Below are 25,852 nucleotides of genomic sequence, written 5' to 3' on the forward strand. Positions count from 1 at the left end.
TGAAGCAGGGCCTTAAAGAAGATCGGAAAGCAGGAGGAAAAGGAATATATGCAGTTTTTTACAGTGTAAAAACAATTTTATTTGCAGGAATGTAAAATGATTGTTTGCCATGAGCATTTTGGACATATGGCATGTCTAATTTTCTTGTTAAATTTGCATTTACTGGGGAACTGGTGTGTATAAAACCTTAAGTATAAGCTCTAATCATCATTAACACATGCACTTCAGAAAAGGAAATAACTATAGAAAAGAGAGTACTAGGGTAAGGAACAAACTATAGAAAGTCCACTTGGATACCAAGAAGCCCCGTCCAATTCAGGAGTAGTTCATGTAAGAGAGCAGACTAGAAAGGTAAAATTAGGATCACTCTCCAACATAAAAATGAAAGAAACAGAGAAGAAACAATGGGAATAAAAGAAGGAAAAGTTAAAGAAACATTGCAAAGGAGGAGGGACCAGACTTAGGGAGAAAAGTAAATGTTAAGGATGACAAGATAACAGATTGCTCAAAATTTTAAGCCAAGGTAAGTGGGAGCTTGCTGGAATCATAAATGGGGCGAATACTTGAAGAAAAGGAAAATGGTAAATGTTCAGTTAGTTTGAAGTCAGGAGTAATGAGTCAGATGAGCAATAAGCACTTTGACCAGGTGGGAATGAGACTGAAGTCAGAAGAAAAGGAGAGGTGATCACTGAGTGTCAAACCGGAGTTTCTTGACAAGAAAACAAAGCAGTGGGATAGAAACAGAAACAGAAGAAATTCAAGACAGACTGTATCTGAAGGGAAGCAGTATCTTTGCAGGGATAGAGGAAATAACCAAAGATCAAACATCCGCAAGTGGTTCCTGGGAACTTCTCTCACTGTGCACCTGCTCTGAGCATTCCTGCCTGCTACCCAGACTGTCTATGGCACAAAGACGAAAGCTATGCTGCATAGATTTCCATCCCAAACTCAGGAGGCAACAGGAGGCAGGAGGGTGATGAAAAGGGCCCCAGAAGAGATGAGCCTTAGAGAAAGTCTTATCCCGGTAATGTAAAATGTTAGCCATAGACTAGACACTGCTGTGATCTCATCTAACAAAACTTGACAGCAAGACCCACGTTTGTATGCGCTACAGCAGCAGTAGTGAACCTCGGGCACGCATTGTATTATTTTCAAGACTAAAGATGTATGAGTTGCTTTTTCTAAACTAAAACCTCAGTGTTCAGGTTTAAATGTAGTGTTGGCACTTTGTAATAAATAAGCAGGTTGGGCACATGATCTCTAAAAGGTTTATCACTGCTGTAGAATTTAGTGGTTGCAAACCTGGCAAATGGTCAGAATTACTTGCGGCTGCTGATGGAGGAGTGCTTGGAGATTGCCAATTTAACAGCCTGAGCAATCATCCTCATTTTAAGGGTCCACAGATGACTAATAAGCAGACAGGCTTCATCAATGACACATGTGCAATATTCCTACCCTAGTAGGAGTGATCCTTAATTCCGATACACATTTATTTTTCCATGAAACATATTACAGGTAGCAAGCCCTTTTTTGCAAATTTCAGAACTCTAACACATATTAAGCACAACCTATTTGCCGGTAGTTACAGATATTATTCATTTAACCCTTACAATAGTGCCGTGACATGGGTACTATGAACACAGATAAGGAAACTATGACCCAGAGAAGTTTAATTGATACAAGTGACAGCCCAGGAGAGCTGACCACAGAACCCACTCTCTTGCCTGCTGCTTCTCTGCTCCCCCTCCCCCTGCCCCTGCCCCAGCCCTGCACCTCACACCTGTCTTCAGCAGCAAATCAAAGGCACATCTCAGATTGAGTGAGCCATAGGAGACTGACTGGTCAACCAAAGAACTTTGACGAATGCCCATAATTTTTCCTGGAAGCCACTTATCTTTGTCATGCTTCATCCTAGCATGTTCCTTAAAGGCATCTTCCAGGAAAAGACCCTGTTATACGGGGACAAGAGATTGCAAAAGTATTTTCACTTTCTTACTCGGGTTCAACTCTACACAATGTGGAAACAAGTTTTACAAATATTTTATACTTCTCTAACCAAAAAAAAAGGTAATAACTATAAGAAATTTGATTGCATGAATTTTTATCTTTTCTTTAAAATTATAACTTAAGGAGCAAGGCAGGACCCAACCTGACCAGAATTTTTCTAGCCTTCGGTTATCCTACTTGATGGGGAACAGGAGTGCGAACTATTCAAGATTGACTCTTGCTCAACTTGGCGCAGTTCTCAAGAGAAAGAACACAGACAATAAGGCCTGAAGGCAGCCGCGTTCACCCAGACTGAGTCAACGCGGAGCCACGAAATGCTAGCTGACAACACTGCAGTCTAATAAAATGACAACTAGACAAATTCACCGCAGCGCTGCAGAATTATGCAGTGGGGTGAGGCCTTCCCACACACTCCCCACCAAGAGCCTGGCCCCCTAGGCAATCTGAAAATACAGGCGCCCCGGCACAGCCACTTACCCACAGGAGCACAAGTCACAGATGCACTTCCTCTTCGCGGGGGCCATCATCGCTCAGAGCACCCCTAGTCGCAGCCTCCTCATGGACCCCAACCGCCTGGTAGTGGGAGGAACCTTATGGTCTAGGGCCTTGGTAGAGGTTGGGAATGGTTGCTCGAAACAAAACCTAAACGGCCCTTTTGCAAAAAAAAATCCTGTGGTCTGTTCCCTTCCTGAGACAGGCCTTGGGCAAGTGAGCAGCACGGAACATGGGCAGCGCTCCAGCCTGGGCGACCCGCTCCCACTGCACTCTGCCGCTGTCCCTGCAGCCCGGACTGCGCTTCTGCAGCGGCCGGCCGGGCCCCTGGAAGCCGGGTGTGCCTAGGCCACAAGAGTCCTCTGTGACGTCTCCAGGGCCTCGAGGGGCACACACTGGAGTGGCCATGGCGTCACAAGTGTAGCTTGTGAGGTCGGGAAGCTCCTGGGGACTCACGTGGCCCAAGACAGTCTTCCCTCATTGGACCTTGGAAGAAAGACGGAGAATGATGCATGGACAGCTGTGGAAAGTATCCAAAACAGCAAAATATCATGGTCGTGTGTGCAAAAGAGGAGGCAAACTCCACGGCCAGCACAATGGGTAGCTTTTCTAACTCTTGGCTCCCTGATGCCCCTTTTTATGGAAAGGCTTCCTTTTGGTTCTGGAAGTCTGGCCTTGACTCCCAGTCCCAGATCCTGATGCAGAATCTATGCATCTGGCTTCGGCTTCTGGTGTCTGTTGGAAACAAGGCTGTTGAAGAGCGCACAGGCCTTTCTGGCTCAGGTGGGTGCAGAGCAGTGCTCTCCAGTGTTAGTGGACATCAAAACCACCTGGCCTCGTAAAAACAAGATTACTAGCCCCCACCTCCGCAGTTTCTTCAAGAGGTCTGGGGTTTCTGAAATTTGCATTTCCTCCAAGTTTTCAAGCAAAGCTGCTGGGCTAGAGACCTCACCCTAAGGACTGGGATTTCACCAATTCTTTTGCTCTCCCTGTCCAGCCATCTAGTATTGTGTCTGTCAGCTTCCCTGGTCCTCAGCACCTCTACAGAACAAAGCCAAGTGATTTTGATTTTTTTTTTTGTTTTGTTTTTGTTTTTTTGTACTGAGAATTGAACTCAGGACCTTGCCCTGGGCAGTTAAGTGCTTATACTGCTGAGCTATAGCCCCCGTCCCAAACCAGGTGATTCTGATCTTGAAGCAAAGCCAAGACACTCAGCTTGTGATAAAATGTTTGTGACTTCCTGCTTGTGAGAAATGTCAGCTTAAAGTACTGACAGTCTTCATTTTTCTTGCCAATACTTCCTAATTCTTTTCAGTAATTTTAGTGAATGAGTCAAGAGGCATCCTGCACTGCAGGACATTTGATATGCAAAAGAGTTTTGGGTATTTGGGGTTGTTGGCTTGGTTTTTTAATGATAGGCTCTAGGACCAAGGTCAGCAAGCTATTGCCTGCATGCCCAGTTCACCTTGTATATTTGTGTTCAGCTAAACAACTTGCTATCTTCCTGCCTCAGCCTCCAGAGTGCTGGGATTATGGACTTGCACCACTGTACCCAGATTTTTACATTTTTAAATGGTTGAAAATTTAAAGTAACTTTGTATGGTGCATAAAACATGTAAAATTCAAGTTTTAGTGTCTGTAAAGATTTAAATTTTGTCTAAACTGTAGAAGTATTCTTGATTTTGTTTCATTGCCAACAAGAGCTAAAATATTTAGTATCAAGTTTTACAGGAAAAAAAAATTCCCTGTCCAGTTCTAGAAAGTTAAAATGGTAGATTCAGAGAAGAGCAAAGTTTCCATTCTTAAGACAGGCGTTGACATGGCCAAACACACCAAGAAGGCAGGCATTGTTGATAAATGTGGGGCCTGTTATGGTGCCTCATTGTAGAAAATGGTGAAGAAAATTGAAATAAGCTAGTATGCCAACTACACCTGTGTGGTTAAGACCAAAATGAAGAAATAGGATATAGGGATGGATCTGCCACTGTGGTTTCCACATGAAAACAGTGGCTGGTGATTCCTGGACCTACAATACCACCTCTGTGATCACTGTCAAATTGGCCCTCAGAAGACTAAGGGAACTGAAAGGCCAGGGGAGCAGAGCCCACATGCCGTTCATTGCCGTGCTCAGGAGATATCACCGGGTCCTTCCAGAGAAACTAGAGTGCTGGACACCACCTTCTCTTGCCAACTGCCCAGATATTACCCATGAATCTTCCAGAGTGAAACCCAATTCTTGCACCCAATTCCCTATTTAACCCCACATGACCCTTGTCTTTCCCAATAATCAGGTGCAGTTTGTGTCATTCCTTGTTCAGAAAGAAGGTATTGGGGCAGCTCCCCCCATTAGCCTGTCCATTGTGTAATATGCTGAACTGCATGAGAGCAAGCCAGTCAGCGACAGGAATGGCCACAGAAAATAATGATCTGCATTCTCTTGAGATCTGCAGAACTGGGAAACATCTTGTGACTAGGTGATTGGGATCATATGTGTCCTTTGGCCACCACCAGTGAGAAGGTGCCCACCAGTCTGATCATCCATCTGCTATATAAACCTTCCCTGAATCAGCCACCCAGTGGGATAGCTCATTAAGGTTGAGAGTGCTTGCATCTCATAATCACCTAATTTATCACAATAAGGTTTTTTCCCTACCATTATTTTGCCTCCTGACCAAGTGGTTTCTGTCATACTGCAATCAGAGAGAGCTTTCTGCGTGGTAACAGATGCCCCCTTCCATTCAAATGCCCCTTGTGGATATTTACCTTGTCAACTACCCTAGCACTCCCAATTGCTTGTATCCCTGCTTCCTATGCTGGGCAGAGATCTTGAAAGGTAAACAATGAGTGGATAACAGCTTCAACAATGGCCAGCAAGTTACTGGCTAGTGCTGGACACTAGAACAGCCTCTCTGTGCCCTGATTATACTTATTGCCTGTAGTTTCTTGCTGCTGTGCACTAACCCATCTAAAGACCTCACTAAACCTGACCCAAAATTTCCCAGCTATAAACTATTGTCACTTGATATTCACCAGACCATTCTAGATATTTTTCTATAATGCTCTCCTGTCTCTCAATCCATGTTTGCAGCACACAGTGTTTACAGTGACTGTGGTGAGCTGGTGCCTGCACATCACACGTTAATTTTTTTGCCTCTTCCCACCCCATGCCCTCCCCTTTCATTTCTTGGTCCCCTTTGCTTTTGCAAAAGTTCCATCTTCCTGTTTTCTATTATCTCTCTTTTATGTTCCTTATTTATATTTTGAGTTTCTCATATAAGAGAAACCATGTGCTGTATAAACTTGTATCCGATTTAGTTCATGCAAAACTCTGGTCATGAGATGCATCTATTTTCCCACAAATGTATAAAACTTATCTTCTTTTTGGCAGAGTAGTGCTCCAATTGTACTCCATTTCTTTCCTTTTTGTTCTTTATTCTCCTTCTGTGTAAGAAACCACATGGCATTTAAGCTTATGTGTCTAATTTCACTTACCATTGTCTTCCAGGTGCATCCATTCTTCTACAAATGGTTCAAATTCACCTTTTTATAGCATAATAATTTTCCATTGTGTATAAATATCACATTTTTTATCCATTCATCTGTTGATGGACATATAGGCTGTTTCTAAGATTAGGCTATTATGAATTGTGCTGCTATAAACATTGGTATGCATGTATCAAAGCAACAGGATGTCTCTAACTCTTCCAGGAAAATACCTAGCAGTTGAAAATACCTAGGAGCTGGGTTGAAAGCAATTTCTGATTTTAGTTTTTTGAGGAACCCCCACACTGATTTCTGTAGTGGCTGTACTGGTTTACATCCCCACCAACAGTGTAGGAGCATTCCTTTCTACCTGCAGTGAATATTTATTGTTACTCGACTTCTTAATGTTTGCCATTCTCTAACAGCCAGTGACACTGAATATTTCTTCTTGTATTTGTGGGCCATTTACATTCCTTCTGTGAAGTATGTATTCCTTCCAGTCACCCATTATTTCAATTGGGTCTTTTATTTTGGGAGATCTAATTTTATTATGTTCTTTCCAGATGTTAGTCCTCTATTTGAAGAAAAGTTGGGCAAAAAATTCCCATTCTGTAAGTTATCCCTTCACTCAGTTGTTTCTTTTGCTGTGCAGAAATTTAAAACTTGATATGACCTCATTTGTTGATTCTTAATGTTATTTCTTGTGTAGTTTTGGGTTCTGTTCACAAAGTCCTCATCTCTCTTTCTCAAGCAAATCTAGAATTTAGTATAAAATATTGACAATGAACTAATCACAGATAAAAACTTGACAAATATATCAAATTCATACTACAAATCAGAACACTAAAGCTAGGAAGTGAACTCAAGATCACATTACTGCCAGGTGTGGTGGCACACACTTGTAATCCCAGAACTCTGGGAAGCTGGAGGAGGATCACAATTTTGACCCTAATGTGAGCAACTAGCTGCTTATTGAACCCTGTCTTTAAAAAGCGCTGAGGCTGTAGCACTTGGTGTGAAGGTCCGGGTTCAAGAAAGCAAGCAAGAAAGCCCCACAGCTACTTAATGAGCAATAAATCTCAGATTCACTCACTTTGGTCTTTGCAAACTTGTCCTCCAGATAAAAGGTCAAAAAGAATGAATGGGTAAGATGGAGAGCTCTGAACCCACTGCAAGCAGTAGCTGATCTTAAAATTTTACATTTATTGCCATGAGAGTAGCTCAACTACCGTGGCCTGGGTTTGATCCCTCCACCATATTAGGAAAAAAATACATCTTAACATGGCCATTTTTGTTAAACATTTTCCACAAAATATTTTAGTAAATTTGATAGTGGAGCTGTAAAACTTTTATTCTGTTGCTTTATAGCATACCCAACCCCACATTCATTGTTGTGTACCATTTGAAGACCTAAGTTTTCTGGAATTCTGTTGAAAATTCAGTTATTCTTCTGGGTACACAGCAGTTTATCAGGACACTGTCTTTTTAGCAGCTTTACCTGTTTAGGATCCCTAAACTTCACCGTCACCAAGAGAAGTCTAGCCCACCATCAGACGCAGAGGAGATCCTGTAGGAAACGTAAAAGTGCACGATGGCAGTACTTTGCTTCACACTGAAGAGAAGGGGATCTGGGAAGCAGTGGGTGAGCAGAACCCCAGACAGACAGATCTCCTGATAACCCAGGCAAATAACTTCTGTAGCCAAGGTTTATGCTGTCCAGTGTAAAGAACTTAGATGATCAAGGTCATTATTGGCACATGGTCACTATTGTGTAGTTCAGTACAGATGGAGACAGCAGCTGAGGACTGCTGGGTGCAGACAATGGCTGGGAGCCCCCTGTGTGGCTGAACAGATGGACTGAGATGCTTAACCCAATCTACAGTTCTGTGTTTCTTCTTCCAGCTGCCTGAATCTCAAGTCTGAACTGGCGAAAGGCAGACTTCTACTCAACCTCTCATTCATTCCACAGATTGATCACCTATGATGAGCTAGGAACTGTGGTCAGTGATGAGGACACACGTCAGTGCCCTCATGGAACCTAACCTAGAGAGGATCTGCAGAGCCAGGGTACCCAAGAGGGTCATTAGGGAACAACTACAAGTATCAAGAAAGAAAAATGGGGGACTTACTGAATTCTAACAAATATTTAAGGAAGAAATAAATATCAATCCTCCACATAAACAGGGAAAAACAAGTATGTGTGTGTATGCATACATGTATGATAGTTAAGACAATTATACTACTGATTTCTCTTAACTGATTGAAAGATTTGTGATATTTTTGGACAATTAAATATCTGTATCTTAGAGTAACTAAAGATAACAGTACACAGTGCATTAACCATTGTTTCCTCTTATTTTGAAATTTTGTTTTTTCTCTCTAAAATAAAATTTTAAAATTAAATTTAAAAAAATCTTACACATAATCTCTTAGGGAAACAAAAAAGGTAGGAACATTCCCCAATTCACTCAAAGAGGCCATGTTACTGATTCCAAAGCTAGAGGAAAAAATGTCACATAAAAACTACAGACCTATATTTTTCATGAATATAAGTAAAAAGCCTTTTAAAACATTAGCCAGTAACAAAAATCCAGCAACAGGGCTAGGGATATAGCTCAGTGGCGTAAGTGTCTGCTTGGCAAGCATGAGGTTGTGAGTTCAATCCCCAATACCAAAAAAAAAAAAAAAAAACCCAAGCCAACAATATATAAGGATGACACACCATGACCGAGAGGATTATCCCAAAGAGCACAGGTGGTTTTAACATTGCAAATCAATTAATACAGTATGACACATCAATAAACCAAATACAATAAAACCAACTTAATCTTCTCAACAGATTCATAAAAAGCATTTACAAGCAATGAAAATCATTTTTTATTAATATATGTTTGCAGTATATAATAATTACATTTATGGGGAGATTTTGTACATATACATATCTTTTTCTCATTTTTTGTCCCATTCCATTCCCATCCCTCCCTGTTCCAACTCTTACTTTCTTTGCAAGAGTTCTATTTTCATTTTTTTCAATTATTTTTAAAATTCCTTTCTCCTTCCTCCCTACTTCTCACTCCATCTCTTGCTCCCCTTCACATTTGAAAAAGATCTCCCTACTTATAATTATCTTTTATTTTGCTCTTTATAGTTTGGGTTACCTCATGATGTGGTAAACTTGTGTGTGTATGATTTATTTCACTTAACATTATGGTCTCAAGGAGCATCCATTTTCCTACAAATGATTCACATTTATCCTTCTTTATGTCAGAGTAGTACTCCATTGTATATAAATAACATCTTCATCCACTCATCTGTTGATAAGCATATAAGCTGCTAAAAACATGAGTGAGGGGGGCTGGGGATTTAGCTCAGCGGCATAAGCACCTGCCTTGCAAGCAGGCAGTCGTGAGTTCGATTCCTGGTACCGATAAAAACGAAAAAGACCAAAAAAAAAAAAAAAAAAACATGAGTGAGCACATATCACTGTAACATGATGACCTTTACTTTTCCAGGAAGGTACCTAAAGGGAAATAGCTCAAAGGAATTTCTACTTTTAGTTTTTGACCTTCTGATTTCTGTGGTGGTTTACTAGTTAACATTCCCACTAACCATACAGAAGCATTCCCTTCTCCCTTGATGCTGTGTCAGCATTTCTGACTCTCATCCTTGAAAATAATTTTCAACAAATTAAGAAAACTCCCACAGTTTAATAAAGGATACTGTCAAGCGGCTTTGGCTGTCACACTGCTTAGAGCTCCCCCCACACCAACACAATGACTATGACAAGATGACGGCTGCCTCTGCCTACATTTCTCACCCACAAGAGACTCAAGTTGTATTTAAAAAAGAGATTAAAGGGATCCAGACTGGAAAGAAAAAATACAACTATCTTTATTTGTATACACAGGATCATTTATGTAGAATTCCTAAATCTATTTTTTGGAGAAAAACAAGAAATGAATTCAGCAAAGTTGCAGTATGCAAGATCAATATAAAAGAAAAATTTTAAGGGCAGGGATGTAGGTCAATGTGAAGTCCTTGGGTTAAATCCTCAGTACGAGAGAGAGAGAGAGAGAGAGAGAGAGAGAGAGAGAGAGAGAGAGAGAGAGAGAATACATGCCTTGATTAATTTGCTGCAACGCTAACTCAAAAGAATGGAAGGGAAAACCCAAAATGATGATGAAAAGAGAACAGCACTTGTGGAGCAGACTCCAATGGTGCAGAAGAAATGTCCCCAAGGAAGTGAGACTGAGTATGAATATACTAAGCGATTTCCACGTAACATTTTCCATTGTGATATTTCATCCTATTTTCATTTTTTAAAAAAGACCAATTTTTAGCTTGTTGCACAAATTAACTCAGTGCCCTATGCATACTAGCCACTCAAATGTTTTGAATGAAAGGAATGGACTATCTGCATTTGTACGGCCTTGTATGCAACCTGAAAAGGGCTTAAAAATAAGCCTCAAACATCTTAACTTAGGAGGCTTCAACATCCTGATGATAATGCTGCTTTATTCTGAATAATAGGACACTGATTCATTCACCTACCTGAAGACTAAGAATCATATCGAAGGAGGGGAGTGTTACAGGTTAAGTATAAAACTGGTCTACTTAATCGCCTCCATGTTGAACTGTGACTAAACTTTATGGTTAGGGGATTCTTGCCGAAACTAGGTCATACTGAAACTAGGTCTATGAGTAAATACCAGGAAACATCTGTCCTAAAAACTGCCCTGGAAACTGAGGTAAACGTGCCCCAAAGGGACAAACAGCAAAAAAAAAAAAAAAAAAAAAAAGGGCCTGGGGATTTAGCTCAGCTGCCTAAGCACCTGCCTTGCAAGCAGGCAGTCATGAGTTCAATCCCCGGTACCGATAAAAAAAAAGACGAAAAAAAAAAAAAAAAAAGCCACCTGTTTCTTGTGAAATTTTACCAGCAGAACTCCCATCACGCTAAAAGGCCTTAAACAGCAATGCAAGCTTCACTTCTGGGCCAGCTGGTTGGAGCGTACCCATTGTTAGTGGACTGCTAGTGGCTCGCCATTGAGCTCAATTATTAATAAATATTAACTGATTACTATTCAATTTGGCCTATTTAATCTTAGTCTCGTCTGTGAACGCACCACGAGTTATAGTCAATTCTGTAGTTTCAATCTAATTTGATGATTAAATCTTGGATTTTGTCTCTTTAAACGTTTTTCATCCCCAGGATTAATGTGAGAAGGGGGCTGATGCATGACGTCCCACATTACAACTTTCTCAAACTCCTTGGGGTTTGTTTTTGTTTTGTTCGATTGAGCTACACCCCCAAGTCTTCCTTTTCTTCTGTTTTGTACTCTTCCTTTTTTTTGAGACAGGGTCCCGCTGTGCAGTTCAGGCTAGCCTTGGGCTCACTTTGTAGCCTAGGCTGGTCTCCAACTTGCAAACAATTCTCCTGCCTCAGCCTCCCAAGTGCTGGGACTACAGGAGTGAGCCACCACACCATTTTTGGTTCCCCTCCCCTCCCCGGGACCCTTCTCAATAAATCGCTATGTGGCCCAGGCTGGACTAGAATTTGCGATCCTCCTACCTCGTTTCCCAGAGCGCTGGGATTACAAACCTGCAACGCCACACCTGGCTATTTTGGAATTCTGATTATAAACTCTCAAGTCCAAGATTACGAGACAATCAGATGTGTTACAGGAACTCGTCTGGAAATGAAAAAGCACTAACCAGGAGAAAAAGCACTAACCAACGTTCCTAGCAGCGTTGAGCAATCACTTTTAACTTCTTTCCTCATCTGTACAGTTTTCATCTGCCTCCCTAAGTGGCCCAGGAAGTCAGGCCTTCCCTCCCCTTCACTCGCCAAAAGCCCTCTTGACTCAAGCCAGACGGCTGTGGTAGCGGTGTTGTGGGGATTCTGGCCAAGAGAGGGCAGAATTCTCCCGACAGCCACGCACGCACCTCCTTGTAAGAAAACCCTCACATGAAGCAGAAAAAGCACAGAGTTCCTGGTTTTCTCTTCCATTTCGTCTCTCTTGTCACCGCTACTACGTTTCATTTAAAGTACCTGCGTCTCAGCAAGCCGTAGAAACAACACGGTGCTGAGTTCTCGCGAGATCGTCGCCGGAAGTAGGGGGCGGCGAGACCGCAGCGTTCTCACGAGATCACCCCGGTAGTGGATGGCGGCCGGAACTTATGTGCTCGCTTCGCTGCAAAGCTAGCGTTTAAAAGGGTTACAGCTGGCTCTCCCAAGCGCTCTCTTCTGAGAGCTGCCCCGCTGCGGCCTCTTCGACTCGAGCTCATGCTTTTGGCTTCCCCGACTGCACTACTTCGCGGATCGTAGTCCAGCCCGCAGAGCCCTCTCCCGCCCCTCCCTCGGTGCTACAGTTAGGCCGCGCCCTCAGAACCAGTCCGCGGCGGCCCCGGCCGGTGATGCCAAATACAGCCATGAAGAAAAAGGTGCTGTTGATGGGAAAGAGCGGGTCGGGGAAGACCAGCATGAGATCCATTATCTTTGCAAATTATATTGCTCGCGACACCAGGCGTCTGGGTGCCACCATTGATGTGGAGCACTCCCACGTCCGATTCTTAGGGAACCTGGTGCTGAACCTGTGGGATTGTGGCGGTCAGGACACCTTTATGGAAAATTACTTCACCAGCCAGCGAGACAACATCTTCCGAAATGTCGAGGTTTTGATTTACGTGTTCGATGTAGAGAGCCGCGAACTGGAAAAGGACATGCATTATTACCAGTCATGTCTGGAGGCCATCCTCCAGAACTCACCAGATGCCAAAATCTTCTGCCTGGTGCACAAAATGGATCTAGTTCAAGAGGATCAGCGTGACCTGATTTTTAAGGAGCGAGAGGAAGACCTGAGGCGTTTGTCTCGCCCACTGGAGTGCGCCTGTTTTCGAACATCTATCTGGGATGAAACGCTCTACAAGGCCTGGTCTAGTATTGTCTATCAGCTGATTCCCAACGTTCAGCAGCTGGAGATGAACCTAAGGAATTTTGCTCAAATTATTGAGGCTGATGAAGTTCTGCTGTTTGAGAGAGCGACCTTCTTGGTGATTTCTCATTACCAGTGCAAAGAGCAGCGTGACGTCCACCGGTTTGAAAAGATCAGCAACATTATTAAGCAATTCAAGTTGAGCTGCAGTAAGCTGGCCGCCTCCTTTCAGAGCATGGAAGTTAGGAATTCTAACTTCGCTGCTTTCATCGACATCTTCACATCAAACACGTATGTGATGGTTGTTATGTCGGATCCCTCCATCCCTTCTGCCGCTACTCTGATCAACATTCGCAATGCCAGGAAACACTTTGAGAAGCTAGAGAGAGTGGATGGCCCCAAGCACAGTCTCCTGATGCGTTAAATGTTGCCAAATGCTCGTTATGAAGATGCGTATTTTTTTTTCCGTATCCTGTTTTTAATATTCATGATGTCGTATGCTTAGAAGTGGTCTTTGAGATGTGTGCTGCTTATTACTTCCATTTGTTTCTTCCAATTCTCTAAACATTGGCACTATTTACTGAGCTATCCAGTAGAGCTTCAAGATGGCTTTTCTGAAAAGTTGGTGTGGTGTAACACTACAGTACGTGGTTTGTGTGTGTTCTGACTGCCTGGTTATGATATGCACATGAAAGCCTTTACCAGTATCTTCCTGTATTATCAGATTGCAAAGATGGGATGTTACTATTTTATCAACAAGATATTAAAAATGCATTTACACATTCTTTGCTTTAATCATGAATAAACATTTCTTGTTAGCAATTTAAAATATGGCCTTACTCTAAATAACTTGAAGGTGCTTAAGTGTCTCCAGAGATTCTTACTGCCCACAAATGTAGCCAACTTGATTTTTGTGAGCCTAGCCCCATCGTATTAGTGAGGCTTGATAGCAGCTGTGGTTGAATATGGGACTCAGCTAGGCTATGTAGTGAGTTAGTATTGTGATCTTTCACTTACTACCTCTGTGGACTTGAGGGAGACAATTTTACCGAGCTTGTTTCCTCATTTGTAAAATATAGTTAATACCACTACTTCATAGAATGTTAAAAAGATGTGCAAAGCATTCAAAAAGGTGCCTAGCATAAAACCTGTACTATTGGGTGTTATTACCATGTAGTGAGCCATTTCTCCCCCAAATTACTGCATGTAGTCTAGGGTGGTTTTTTGTCTTGTTTTGAGGCAGAGTTACATTATATAGTTCAAGCTGTCCTTGAACTCACTATGGTTAGTAGTCTCAGCTGGCCTCAAACTAGGTGTAGTCTTGGGATTACAGGCATGTACCAGCACACCTGGCCCTATCTAAATATGTATTTGAGCCCTCTTAAATACCATGTATTATCCAGGAGTAGTGGTGTATGCTTTAATCCCAGCACCTGGAGGAGGCTGAGTCAGAACTGCAAGTATGAGGCCAGCCTAGAATAAAGAGAGCCTGTCTCAAAAAATAAACTGAGTACTTAGTGTCCATTTATCTTTATCTCACAAACTGTGAAGTATGTTGCTTTTATCTGTGTTGTTATAGGTAAATCAAGGCCATCTAACTAAAGACTTCCCCCTCCTATTACACCCCACCATATTACTTCCACTGACAGAAAGTTGATCATAAAAAACTAGTTTTTTAGTTGTAGATTACTCCCTTAAATAATTGCAGTTTTATGTATCTGAAGATGCTAATCCAGGAGGTTAAGCAAGTCTTTCAAAGAATAGCGTTTGCTTACTTTGGGTAAGATCACTTTCATATTATCTGGAAATTGGTTAATAGCTAACATTCTGAGATTAAGTACTTTCAGGGAATAATGCTGTGGTAACTACTTTGATGTTGACAATGTGATACAACTGAAATTAGGAAACAGACATAAGATGGACCATTCCAGTTCTGGTAATAGCTGTTTTAAGTGAATCTTAAGTATTTTAGAGCCAAGAGACTACTGATCAACTCATTTTACAGATGAGGCAATGTCTTTGTAGAAAGCAAATATAGATCTTAAGTTTCTGAGGCTTTATAAAGTTATTTAAAATTTATTAAATCCTCTAGCAGCAGATGTGATGATAGGGGTCTCTACCCATGAAGAATCATCTAAGTAGGATCACCGGCAGTAAGACTTCAGTTGATAAAAATTGCACAGATACAATTTTTAAAATACTACATGTTTTGGGGGCCAGGGAGATAGCTCAGTGGTACAAGCACCTGTCTGGTAAGTGCAAGATCCTAAGTTTGATACCAAAAAAAAAAAAGCTACATGTAAATCTAGTAATTCAGATGGTGACAATGAATACTCTTACCTGAACCACTGACCCTCTCAAATTTATTTTGTTGGTCAGTTGTTACACCTTTGTATGATCATTTTATGGCTTGCAAGTTACAGTTCTCTGATACAGGAAATTCCAGAGACTGATGGCATAATACAGAAGGTTTACTCCAGACAGTATATTGAACGTACTTAAAGATAGTCCTGTACAGCACTCACAAGTATTTCAAACCCAGGGTGCCAGTTCACAGTGCATAAGGAAAGAGGTGATCTTTTTTTTTTTTTTTGTCTTTTTCCTTTTTATTGGTACCAGGGATCGAACTCACGACTGCCTGCTTGCAAGACAGGCGCTTATGCCGCTGAGCTAAATCCCCAGCCCCAGAAGGAGGTGTTCTTTAAAGCTACTATCTATCTGAACTTTGTGCAAAAGAAAATTTTAACAAATACTTTTAAGTGGGCCAGGCCCTGTGATACACTCCTGTAATCCCAGCATCCTGGAGGTGAGGCATGAGGACTGCATAAATTTGGGGCCAGCCTGAACTATAAAGTAAGTTCAAGGCCAGCCTGAACTGCACAAGTATACACATAGTAAGGGAAAGATACATTTTTTTTTGTGGGGGTTTTTGGTTGTTTTGGTATTAAGGATTCAACCTAGAGCCTGCAACATGCTAAGCAAATGCTATACTACTGAGCTGTATCCTCAGCTAGGGTTCGCTTTACCTTAATAAGAGTCTCAAGAATCCCCGTTTTTCCTTTAGATAATGTACTGACTTCCCCTTTTATCACTGAGAAACTAATGGCAAAGAAAAGGTTTCAAAATACCTGTCAGTATTCTTGTTTTCAATTAAATTCCTTCAAAATGTTTCTTTAACTTGATATTCATTCTACTTGATAATATTTTTCATGGTCAGTAACATTCTGTGTATCTTCAAACATTTAAAATAAGTAAGGGTAAGGTTATACATGGTAGAGTATGGTTAGTGTGTGTGAGGCCTTGGGTTCAATCCCTGCATCAGTTACAGCAATATAATTAGGACATACTGTTACCTACTTAATGTAGAAGTCAGCTTATATACCTTTAAATCTTAACAGTGACCAAAGTAGAACGCCTTCTGTGTAATGTCATGGATGAGAAAAAAAATCCAAGCCCTCTGTACCATTTCACTGTGTAGGAAAAAACAAAATTCCGATACTTAAGTATTTGCTAATAATGATACCTGATACTGGAATGTATGAATGTATCTATGTGTATGCATACACACTCCACACACCTGTAATATAAGCAAGTGTGTGTATATATGTAACTGGTGTTGTAACAGGCCAGATGTGCACACCTGTAATCCCAGCTACCCAGGCTTAAGCAGGATTGCAAGTTCAAGGCTATAATAGGCCATTTAGTGAGTCTTTATCTCAAAAGGGTGGGGGGCCAGGCATAGTATGCCATGCCTGTAATCCCAGCACTTAGGAGGCTGAAACAGGATCACCAATTGAAGGCCAACCTGGGCTATGTAGTGCCTTCACGCTCAGCCTGAACTATTTAGTGAGACCCTATCTAAAAAAACGAAGGGAAGGGGCCCTGAATATAGCTCATCACTCCTTGGCTCCACCCCAGTACTGCAAGTAAGTACAACAGATCAGATACAACCATGAAAAAACAAAGCAATAAAACTCTAAATAAATAAAAACTAGAGTTCAAGGAAGGAATAGGCACATGAATATAGATAAAAGACTTCAAAGTGGAAATGAGATTTTTTTGAGCATTAAAAGAGCTGTATACCTATGATAAACTTCAAGGGAAAAATAAGGTACTCAAACTTCAAAATCATGATTCAAGATTTCTAAGCATCCAGGTTTAAACATTTCAGTAGAAAGTGGGATATCAGTGGAAAGGGAAATACAGGAAACCAATGGAAGAGATTTTATATGCCTTTACATTTGAATCCTAGGTTAGTATTGAGCCCTTAATGGGTTTCTAAACAAGGAGGTGACACCAAGGCAGTTCCTTATGGTTAAGAAGCAACTGTACAGGAGGTACTGGCTAGGGAAGAGGTTGAAGGCAACAAGCTAGTCAGTGATTATAAAGGAATAACAGATTTGAGATGATGGTACTGCACAGGAAAGACAAAAGAACATCAGACTTTCAGCTGTGATACCACAGGTAAGAGTGTGATTTTTACAAATTCAGTATTCATAGATTTTTTTTTTCACAGATTCCTTCCTCCAGTATTGGGGATCAAATTCAGGGGCCCTATCACTAAGCACTCCCAAACCTTTCTTGAAGCCAGCATCCTGGAATTTACTTGAGCTGGTCTGTCTTCGTGCTGCACCCTCTGGAGTAGGTAGGATTACAGTTTTGCAGCCCTGCATCTGGCTTCATCTTTGAGTCTCAGTAATTAAGGACCTCCCACTTTACTGGTGAACTTGAATTTCTCTACCAGTTCGTTAATTTTAAGATAGTTAACTCTCTTTAAAGCAGTAGAATACCTGCTTCATAAAGGTACTTCAGAGCTAAATGTAATCTCTATTCCCCATCAGTTCTCAAACTTTTTACTGAGCCTATGAATTACTAGAAAACAGTGTAGACTTCTAAATCCTACTTTCAACATGTATTTTAAAAAATATTTGTCAGAATCCATGTGTGTAGTACACACCTGTAATCAGCAGGACCTCAAATTCAAGGCTAGCTTGGATTACACAGTAAGACCCCTACCTCTTTTAAAAAAAAAAAATGCCTATCATTTTCACACAATCAGTTCTTAAGTCATTTAAGTTTTCTGACTTCCAGTGTAAGACTAAGTACCACTTTAGAGTTGCAACTATATAATGAATTAATATGTATTAAATATCAAACAGTAGTCCTACCCCTCCCAAACACCAATTTAGTGTTTAAAGATACTGAGGTTTCTTAAAGGAGAAGAGAATGATTTCCAGCAAACCTACGAAGTCCTTAACTTGTTGTGTTGATAAATAAAGGAACATGGCACCTGTTACGGTTTAGATTAGAAATGTTCCCCAAATGTATATGGCTTGGTTGCCAGCTGATGGGCTTTTGAGAAATAACAGGATCATGAAGGCTCTAACTTCAAAGTAGATTAACCCACTGCTGAGATCATAGTCTGATGGCATTATAAAGAGACAACAGAGGGTGGGGCCTAATTGAAAGGTGTGGCACATACTCTGGTGGGGACCCTTTCTCTCTGACTTTTGCCCTTTCTCTTCGTTCTGGCTACCACACCATTCTACCATGATGCTCTGCCTCACTTCAGGCCCACAGGAATGGAATCGGTGTACCATGAACTGAAACCTCTGAAATCATGAACCAAAATCAAAGTTTTCTCCTCTAAACTTTTTTCTCAGGTATGTGGCCACGGTGATGAAATATCAACACATCACCTTCTTTTCTTTAGCACTGCCAAAGACTGGTTTTCAAACTGGAACACAACAAGTAACTGACAAAGAAGAAAGACAGTCCAACTGAAGAGAGAGAATTACACCCATCTACTTTCAGAATTCTTCCACCTTCTTTCTCTCACCAGATTCTTATGGGTTAGAGAACAAGATTTTAATAGTTACAAAGTGAAGCTCTACAGAGGGTACTGAAGGGGATCACTCTTCCAATGCCTGTTCCATTCCTCCTAGCTCACAGAGGTGATGGTATATATTCCTTTGCATGCTAGAAACCCATTTCTAAGCCAGTAGGCCTAAAAGAGTGAGATAAAAGACTACAAATGTTGTTAGTTACTTAAACTCAAATTCAGTTTTCTAAAGATATTTTGGAATCTTTTTGTAGGCACCTGGGAACTTTTAATAATTTCTGAGCAGCAAAATAACAGCAATTAAAACTAGTTGTTTCCCCCAAAACAGCACCCTACTCCTCCCCCGCCAAAAATCACCAACAATTAAACAGGCTAATAATTTTTTTTAATTTACACATTTTGTTAAAATATAAACTAGCATTAAATTTGCAGTCTAAATTAGACTAAATAGAAATATTATACAACCCCATGAATGGATTTATAGTTTGACAGTTTCCTTAAGTGTCATCATCTTCCACCTTTTTCCTTTTCTCTAAATCTCTGCCCTAGTCTTTACTTACCACATGTACTTTATTCCATCAAATTGGACTTTCAGAATCTACTTGAATAATCCTTAAATCAATTTAGAACATTTTAGACAATTTTAAAATTTGTCTTTTTGACAAAGATCCCAAGGTACTACTTTTCTCACTTTTTTAATTAGTACCAGAATGTTCCATAGAGAACCAATTAAGTGTTTTAGTTCTCTAAAATGAAAGATGAGTATATTTAGTGGCTATTAGTTTATCCAATTAGTAGCAGTACATCAAAAGCTACGCTTCTTTATATTAATTAACTGAAATTATAAATTAAACTACTTTTGTTATTTACTTAATGCTTTCAAGATTATTCACAATAACAAAATAACTTCCCATAACTTGACACTTGCTTTCAAAAAACTTCACATTTCATCTTCATATCATTATGAAGAAAAATATACAAATACACTTTTCTTATCTAAAAACATTACAAGAGGCTAAAAGGTATTTAGGATCTTTATACATCTTTGAAAAATAGTGTTACACTTCCAACATGTATTAAGTTATAAATCAGTTTCCATTCTGCAACACAGCTTCAATTTAAATACATCATAGTTAAATTAGTCAGGTACTGCATCAGCTTGTCGAGTCATTTGTTTGCATCCAGGCTCTTATTCATGATTTCTTCTTCTGTAAAATTGATTTTAAAAAAGAAAGTGATGAACAACATTACCAAAAAATAAAAAGATTCCAAGCAAAAGCAAATTCCTTAGTTTGAAAAGGCTCATCTTGTGGAAATACTCTTAACTATGATAAAGTTACCATTTTTCTTACTGAAGTATCTTTCTCCAGAGAGTATCAGATTCTTCCTAGAATATTTTTCAAAATACCAGCATTTATCATAGGTAAATTGAGTGTATCACTGACTTTAAATATGTCCTAACACTTAAGAAGGGCAATTTTTTAAATTTTTATGATGAAAATTTTCCAACACACAAAAGTGAACAGAATTATGAGTAAGCCAGTATATCTAACATATGGTTTCAATTAATACTAATAATTATGGGTTGAATTGTGTCCCTCAAAAATTGTTGAAATTCTAACCTCAGTACCTCAGCACATGGCCGTAATTAGAAAGTCAGTCATTATATATATGATTAGTATAAACAGGCCATACTACATAGGCTCTTTAATATAACCAGTTTCCTTGTAAAAAGAGACAGACACACGAGTCATGTGAAGACAGACAAGAATTGGAGTTATGAAAAAAAAAGTGGCATTATGATGCCACAAGTCATGGAGGCTCGTACTTCCCTTGATATATAGATAGGTCTTCATACCCAGGGTAAGCAGAGGCAGGGGAGAAATAAGCGAGGATTCTCCACTAACGGCTTTGGGGAGAACCCAGAGATTTGGGGCTTCTAAAAGTCAATGTCTTCAGAAACAAGAAATTTCAATAATCCCGTTTGTGGTGCTTTGCTACAGCCCAGGACACTAAAGCAATGACTGACCTTGTTTCGTTTCTACTCCCCTTTCCTACCACCAAATTCACTTCCCAGCAAATCTCATATATTACACCAAAACAACAGTGAATTTTGCTTTGCTCTTCTGAGACAAGGCGTCACTTTGTAATGCAGGCTGGCCCCAGACTGGCCTCAAACTTGGGGCAATTCTCCTGCCTCAGCCTCCTGAGTCCTGAGATCACAGGTGTGCGCCACTATGCCCATCTTATAACAATGACATTTAAAAGTGTTTCTCAACCTCTTAGAAGCCACTTTCCATTAGATTTTTTTTTTTTTTTTTTTTTTTTTGGCTTTTTCGTTTTTATTGGTACCGGGGATCGAACTCACGACTGCCTGCTTCCAAGGCAGGTGCTTATGCCGCTGAGCTAAACCTCCAGCCCTTTCCATTAGATTTTAATGAGATTTATATTCAGTAATTTAGATTACAAAAGCAGTAGATTTCAAAAAACAAAAATATTTTTATACCCTTGTCCAAACTAGTTGTAAACTTCTATAGACCAGGAGATTCTGAAAGTACACATACAGTGGGGTTTCTCACCCTTCACTGTAGATGAAGGAATAAAAGCATACTGTGTTTGTCACATTAACAACCAATATCATGCACCATTCATTGTATACTATTTTTATGAAGCTTAACAGAAAATTTCAAAGGTGAATATGCACATACCTAGTTAAATCTTACCTTTTACATTGGGTAAAAGTTCTCCAAGACTACTACATGGTTCTCCAAGGCTACATGGTACTGTGGTCTTCAATTTTTGCTCCACTGGAGAAAACTTAATTAGTGGTGACAGAGACCGTTTTCTTTCACCAAGGGGTGTGCATACAGATGGCTTTGCATAGTCAATGAGCAAATCATCAGCATCCAAAAGGTGAAGTATATTTCCTTCTGGCATGTTTTTGGCTGTAATACTCACTTCTGGCTGTCTTTCAAGTACTTCAGGATTAGAGAAGTAAGATTCTTCCCTTGTCTTGGAAAGAGATTTCTTTAGAGCCTCGTAACTATGGTGAATAGCCTGAAAATTGAACTCTGATTCTGGAGTAGTGGGTCTTCCTTTCATAACATCATCCGGAAAAATGCCACAGTGCCCAGGGCTGTTTGATTCCAGTTTAAAATTGGTCTCAGAACTACTAGAGCTATTAAGACTTAGGTGACCGACTTCTTCTGGAAGAGTTTCATGTAATATGCCAAAATCCATATCATTGAGACTCTTAGAACTAATTCCGCTTAATACTTGAAAAGAGTCCCATGACACAGTTTTACGCATGGGAGTTTCATCACTAGAAGCTTGTAAGTGGCCTGATGTTTTAATATACTTATCTTTACTTCTATCCATCAGCATACTGATGCTATTATGTACAGAAGAGGAGAATCCCTCTATCGAGCTAGTTTCTGAACGCTTAGTGGGTAAAGTCATACATTCTAAATCTTGCTTACAAACTGTTTTCTTACTTAACAAATCTGACTTATTTTCTGTTGGGGGTTCACCTATATGACTGTTCGCCTCATGTTTCTGAGGCACATCCTCAAGAGAATCCAAAACAACTTTCTCTTCAGGCAAATAAGATGGGTCAAAATCCGAGAAAAAACTGGCCATGCTAAATTCTCTTTGATGGTGCAACACAGGTACAGAGTCTGGCAATACTTCTGCATGGTCAGTATCCATTTGAATTGGTTCTGTATTTCTGATATCTTCCATTTCAATAGCTTTTCTCCATGAGCTCCTAATTTCAGTTACTAATTAAAGAAAATAACTCACAATTTACTAATATTCCCAAAATATAGAAGGAAATTTAACATTTTATCTAATGTGCTGAAAATAAAACTAATGATTCAGTATATGTCCCAAAATACATTGGTTGAGTGGCAACCAATCTTCTTGACAGAACAAACCACAGGACATAACTCCTAACTGATCAAACCCAAAGTAAACATGCAAGAAAAGCTGTTCCTGTTTTCAGGGGATTTTTTGTTTTATCATTTTGAGTGTACTTCTCATTATGCTGCCCAAGTCAGCCTCAAACTTGTGATCCTCCTGCCTCAGTGTCCCAAGGAGCTCAGGTTACAGGTGTTGTGGTTTGTGTCTAGATGTCGCTCCACAGTCTCACATAATCATAGGTAGGGCTTTTTCAGAGGTGGCTAGATTTAGAGTGTGCAATGTGAGATTAAGAGTATGTAATTCTACGTCAGTGTGCTGACTGGCTTGGCATAGTTCTGGATATAAGTGTTACCCACTTTAAAGGCAGAAGACAAGTAGCCTTAATAGAACAAAAAAGAGCCAGAAAGAAGCTGCTATTATCTCTTGGTTGCTTTGCTACCTTGGACCAGCCATGTACTGTTTCTGCTCTGCAATACCTATCTGCCATGCCATTCTGCCCTGGAGCCAGCCAATTATGGACTGAAACCTCTACAAGCTGTGAACCAAAATAAAGCTTTCGTCCTTTAACTCTGAGTGCTGGTGGTATTTTGCCTCAGCAAACAGAAATGTAACCAAAATGACAGATAATTAAGACAAAAGTATAAAAAAGGTAACTAAGTCATGGCACCTAGACAAATGCTATTCCTGAAATGTGCATATACTTTTATATAGTATATATGAACTGCATTATTAGAGATACTTTCCTGCCCATCTAGGCCAGGGCAAACTTTTTCTATAAGCACTTGGGATGCTGAGCCAGGAGGATCATCGAGTTTGAAGCAAGCCTGTGCTACATAGTGAGTTCAGGATCAGCCTCAATTACAGAACAAGACCATGTCTCAAAAAAAAAAAAAAAAAATCTGTAATATCAAATGGTAAGAATTTAGGTCTTGCAGGCCATCCGTTCTACCACAACTGCTCAACTCTGCCACTATAGCATGAAACTAGCTATACAATAAGTCAACAAATAAGCAAGGTCATGTCCAGTGCAATTCTCTGTACAAAAATACATTGCAGATTTGGTTCACAGGCAGGCAATCTAGATTGTGGCTCAGTTAAACCTGAATTAAATCAGCATCAAAACAGAAATTGTACTTAATCATTCAACCAATATAATCTGCATTGGTTACATAATGAAACCAGTATCAGAACTGGATGTCAGAAGGAGTAAAAATCTGTGCAGAAGTTTTGGCTGATGCTTCAGGCTGCTGACTGAAGAGATGGCCTCCATGCTCTCTAAATGTGAGCACAGGTCAGATTTGAGGGCAGACTTCTTAAATATGCTCAAATAAATTACTTTCCAAAAGCCCAAAATCAAACAACAAACCAAACCAAACTGTGTTGTTATAAGAGCTTACACTTCTATATAAGTATACTAAAGCCAAAAAATAGGAGGAAATAATGAGGAAAGACTGCTTTGTGAATGTTCCCACCCTGAATTTGGAAAGACCCCCTTATATCAGAACAAAAACCCATTGCCAATAAACTGAAAAATATAGAAATCAGTTTTAAAATGTTTTCAAAAAATCCACAAGACCATGTATCTACTAACAATAACATCTATCACAGAGAGATCGGAACAGAAAACATTAACTTACTCAAGCTTTCTGGAGTTCGGGGAATCTGTTTCCTTGTTAAGAAGGGGTTAGAAACTATAGAGTCAATTAGTTCCTCTAATTTTACTTCTTTTCCTTCAGAGAGCTGTGGTGAATCAGACAAAACTGCTCTAGCAACCTAAAACAAAAAAGAAAAAAAATCACCAAGCTCACTGGTATAAGGCAACAAAAACTCTGCTAACAATAAGCACTTCACAGCTGGCAGCACTTCTTATCGAATACGGCACAAAAACAGGACAAAAAGAACCTCCCAAGCACTTTGTATATATCATGTAGCTATAGTCCTGCAAAGTGAAATAGAATATAAACATTTTTTATTTTCTTAAGTGGATAACCTATTAAAAAAGATAGAATAAATAAGAGTCTTTATACTTGTAAAGATTTAGGCAGCACTCAGGAGGCTGAAGTAGGAGTATCACTGCAAGTTCAAGACCAGGCTGGGTTACAAAGTGAGCTCAAGACTAGCCTAAACTCCATAGCAAGACACTGTCTCAATGGGCTGGAGATTTAGCTCAGGGGCATAAGCGCCTACCTTGCAAGCAGGCAGCCATAAATTCAATCCCTGGTACCGATAAAAACGAAAAAGACAAAAAAAAAAAGACAAAAATAAAAACATTTAGGACAGTTTGACTGCAAAATGACGTAAGCTATTAACTGCCACCATCTTAGTTTGGCAGTTCTGTATGCACTAAAATGGCTGTTTCAGAACAGGCAGATTCTTACAGTGCATTTGTACAGTAACATCTCTATTAACAGAAAGAATACCTTCTGACCACACACTTCTTTGCTAAATGCCTCATTAGCACATCTAAATGAGTAAGCAAAGAATAAGGATATATTCTAAAACATAGGAAAAATGTACAGTATGAAAATAGCCAGATGTGTGGGCACACACCTGTAATCCCAGCATTGGGAGACTGGGTGAGGAGATCACCAAAAAAGTTTGAAGCCAGCCTGAGCTACACAGTGACTTCAAAGGCAGCATGAACTACAGAGTAAGACCCTGTCTCAAAAAAAGAACAAAACAAAAAAATGAAATAGCACTCTATTAACTAAAATATCAGTAAAACTGGGGGGAGCATATAAATTAAAATCACTGCCCTCTGATATTACTAAAAGCTAATTTCTTAAAAAACATACTGAGATTACCCAAAAAAAGCAGAGGTCTTCTTAGAATTAAAACACTGTATCTTGTTGTCAACATTATTAAAATTAATTTCACTCTATCTTTAAAGTCTCAAAAGATTTTAGGACATTGCTTCTCTATCCCACTCTATTCTACCACTAATTTAAATTCTATTAACCACAAAATGAGACTTCTCATAATTAAGAAAGAAAAAAGAAACGACCGTTCTTATTTTAGTACTCAGTAGCTACAGAGGAACAACTTCAGAGATTTCAAAATATTTAGGGAACATGAAACATGCACCTCCACCCAGAAAGACACATTCAGTTCTCTAATTTGGATAATACTATTTGATCAGGATTGGATAAGGAGGAAATTCAGACACCTAAATTAA

General features: G+C 39.9%; 3 protein-coding genes and 1 pseudogene across 3 annotated transcripts in view; 2 read left to right on the forward strand and 2 right to left on the reverse strand.

Annotated features, from left to right (window-relative positions):
- The window catches only part of Saxo1 (stabilizer of axonemal microtubules 1), a 99,130-nt gene extending 95,906 nt beyond the window's left edge, over nt 1-3,224 (reverse strand). Inside the window, exon 1 of the mRNA XM_063251685.1 lies at nt 2,485-3,224. Within this exon, the coding sequence (XP_063107755.1) occupies nt 2,485-2,534 (50 nt within the window). The 5' untranslated portion in view covers nt 2,535-3,224. The remainder of the gene's footprint in view (nt 1-2,484) is intronic.
- Nucleotides 3,225-4,318: 1,094 nt separating this feature from the next.
- Nucleotides 4,319-4,757, forward strand: LOC100713294 (large ribosomal subunit protein eL43-like; annotated as a pseudogene).
- A 7,355-nt stretch (nt 4,758-12,112) lies between these two features.
- Rraga (Ras related GTP binding A) lies at nt 12,113-13,743 on the forward strand. Its single transcript, XM_005004705.3, has one exon. The coding sequence runs from the start codon at nt 12,397-12,399 to the stop codon at nt 13,336-13,338; it is 942 nt and encodes a 313-aa protein (XP_005004762.1). The 5' UTR covers nt 12,113-12,396; the 3' UTR covers nt 13,339-13,743.
- Nucleotides 13,744-19,119: 5,376 nt separating this feature from the next.
- The window catches only part of Haus6 (HAUS augmin like complex subunit 6), a 35,915-nt gene continuing 29,182 nt past the window's right edge, over nt 19,120-25,852 (reverse strand). Inside the window, exons 15-17 of the mRNA XM_003472241.5 lie at nt 24,315-24,450; nt 21,480-22,535; nt 19,120-19,964 (exon numbers count right to left, since the gene is read on the reverse strand). Of these exons, the coding sequence (XP_003472289.1) occupies nt 19,924-19,964; nt 21,480-22,535; nt 24,315-24,450 (1,233 nt within the window). The 3' untranslated portion in view covers nt 19,120-19,923. The remainder of the gene's footprint in view (nt 19,965-21,479; nt 22,536-24,314; nt 24,451-25,852) is intronic.

Source organism: Cavia porcellus, unplaced genomic scaffold (assembly GCF_034190915.1).
Source record: "Cavia porcellus strain 051 isolate PalLab524CR breed Dunkin Hartley unplaced genomic scaffold, mCavPor4.1 scaffold_1, whole genome shotgun sequence".
In the NCBI taxonomy this organism is placed as follows: Eukaryota; Metazoa; Chordata; class Mammalia; order Rodentia; family Caviidae; genus Cavia; species Cavia porcellus.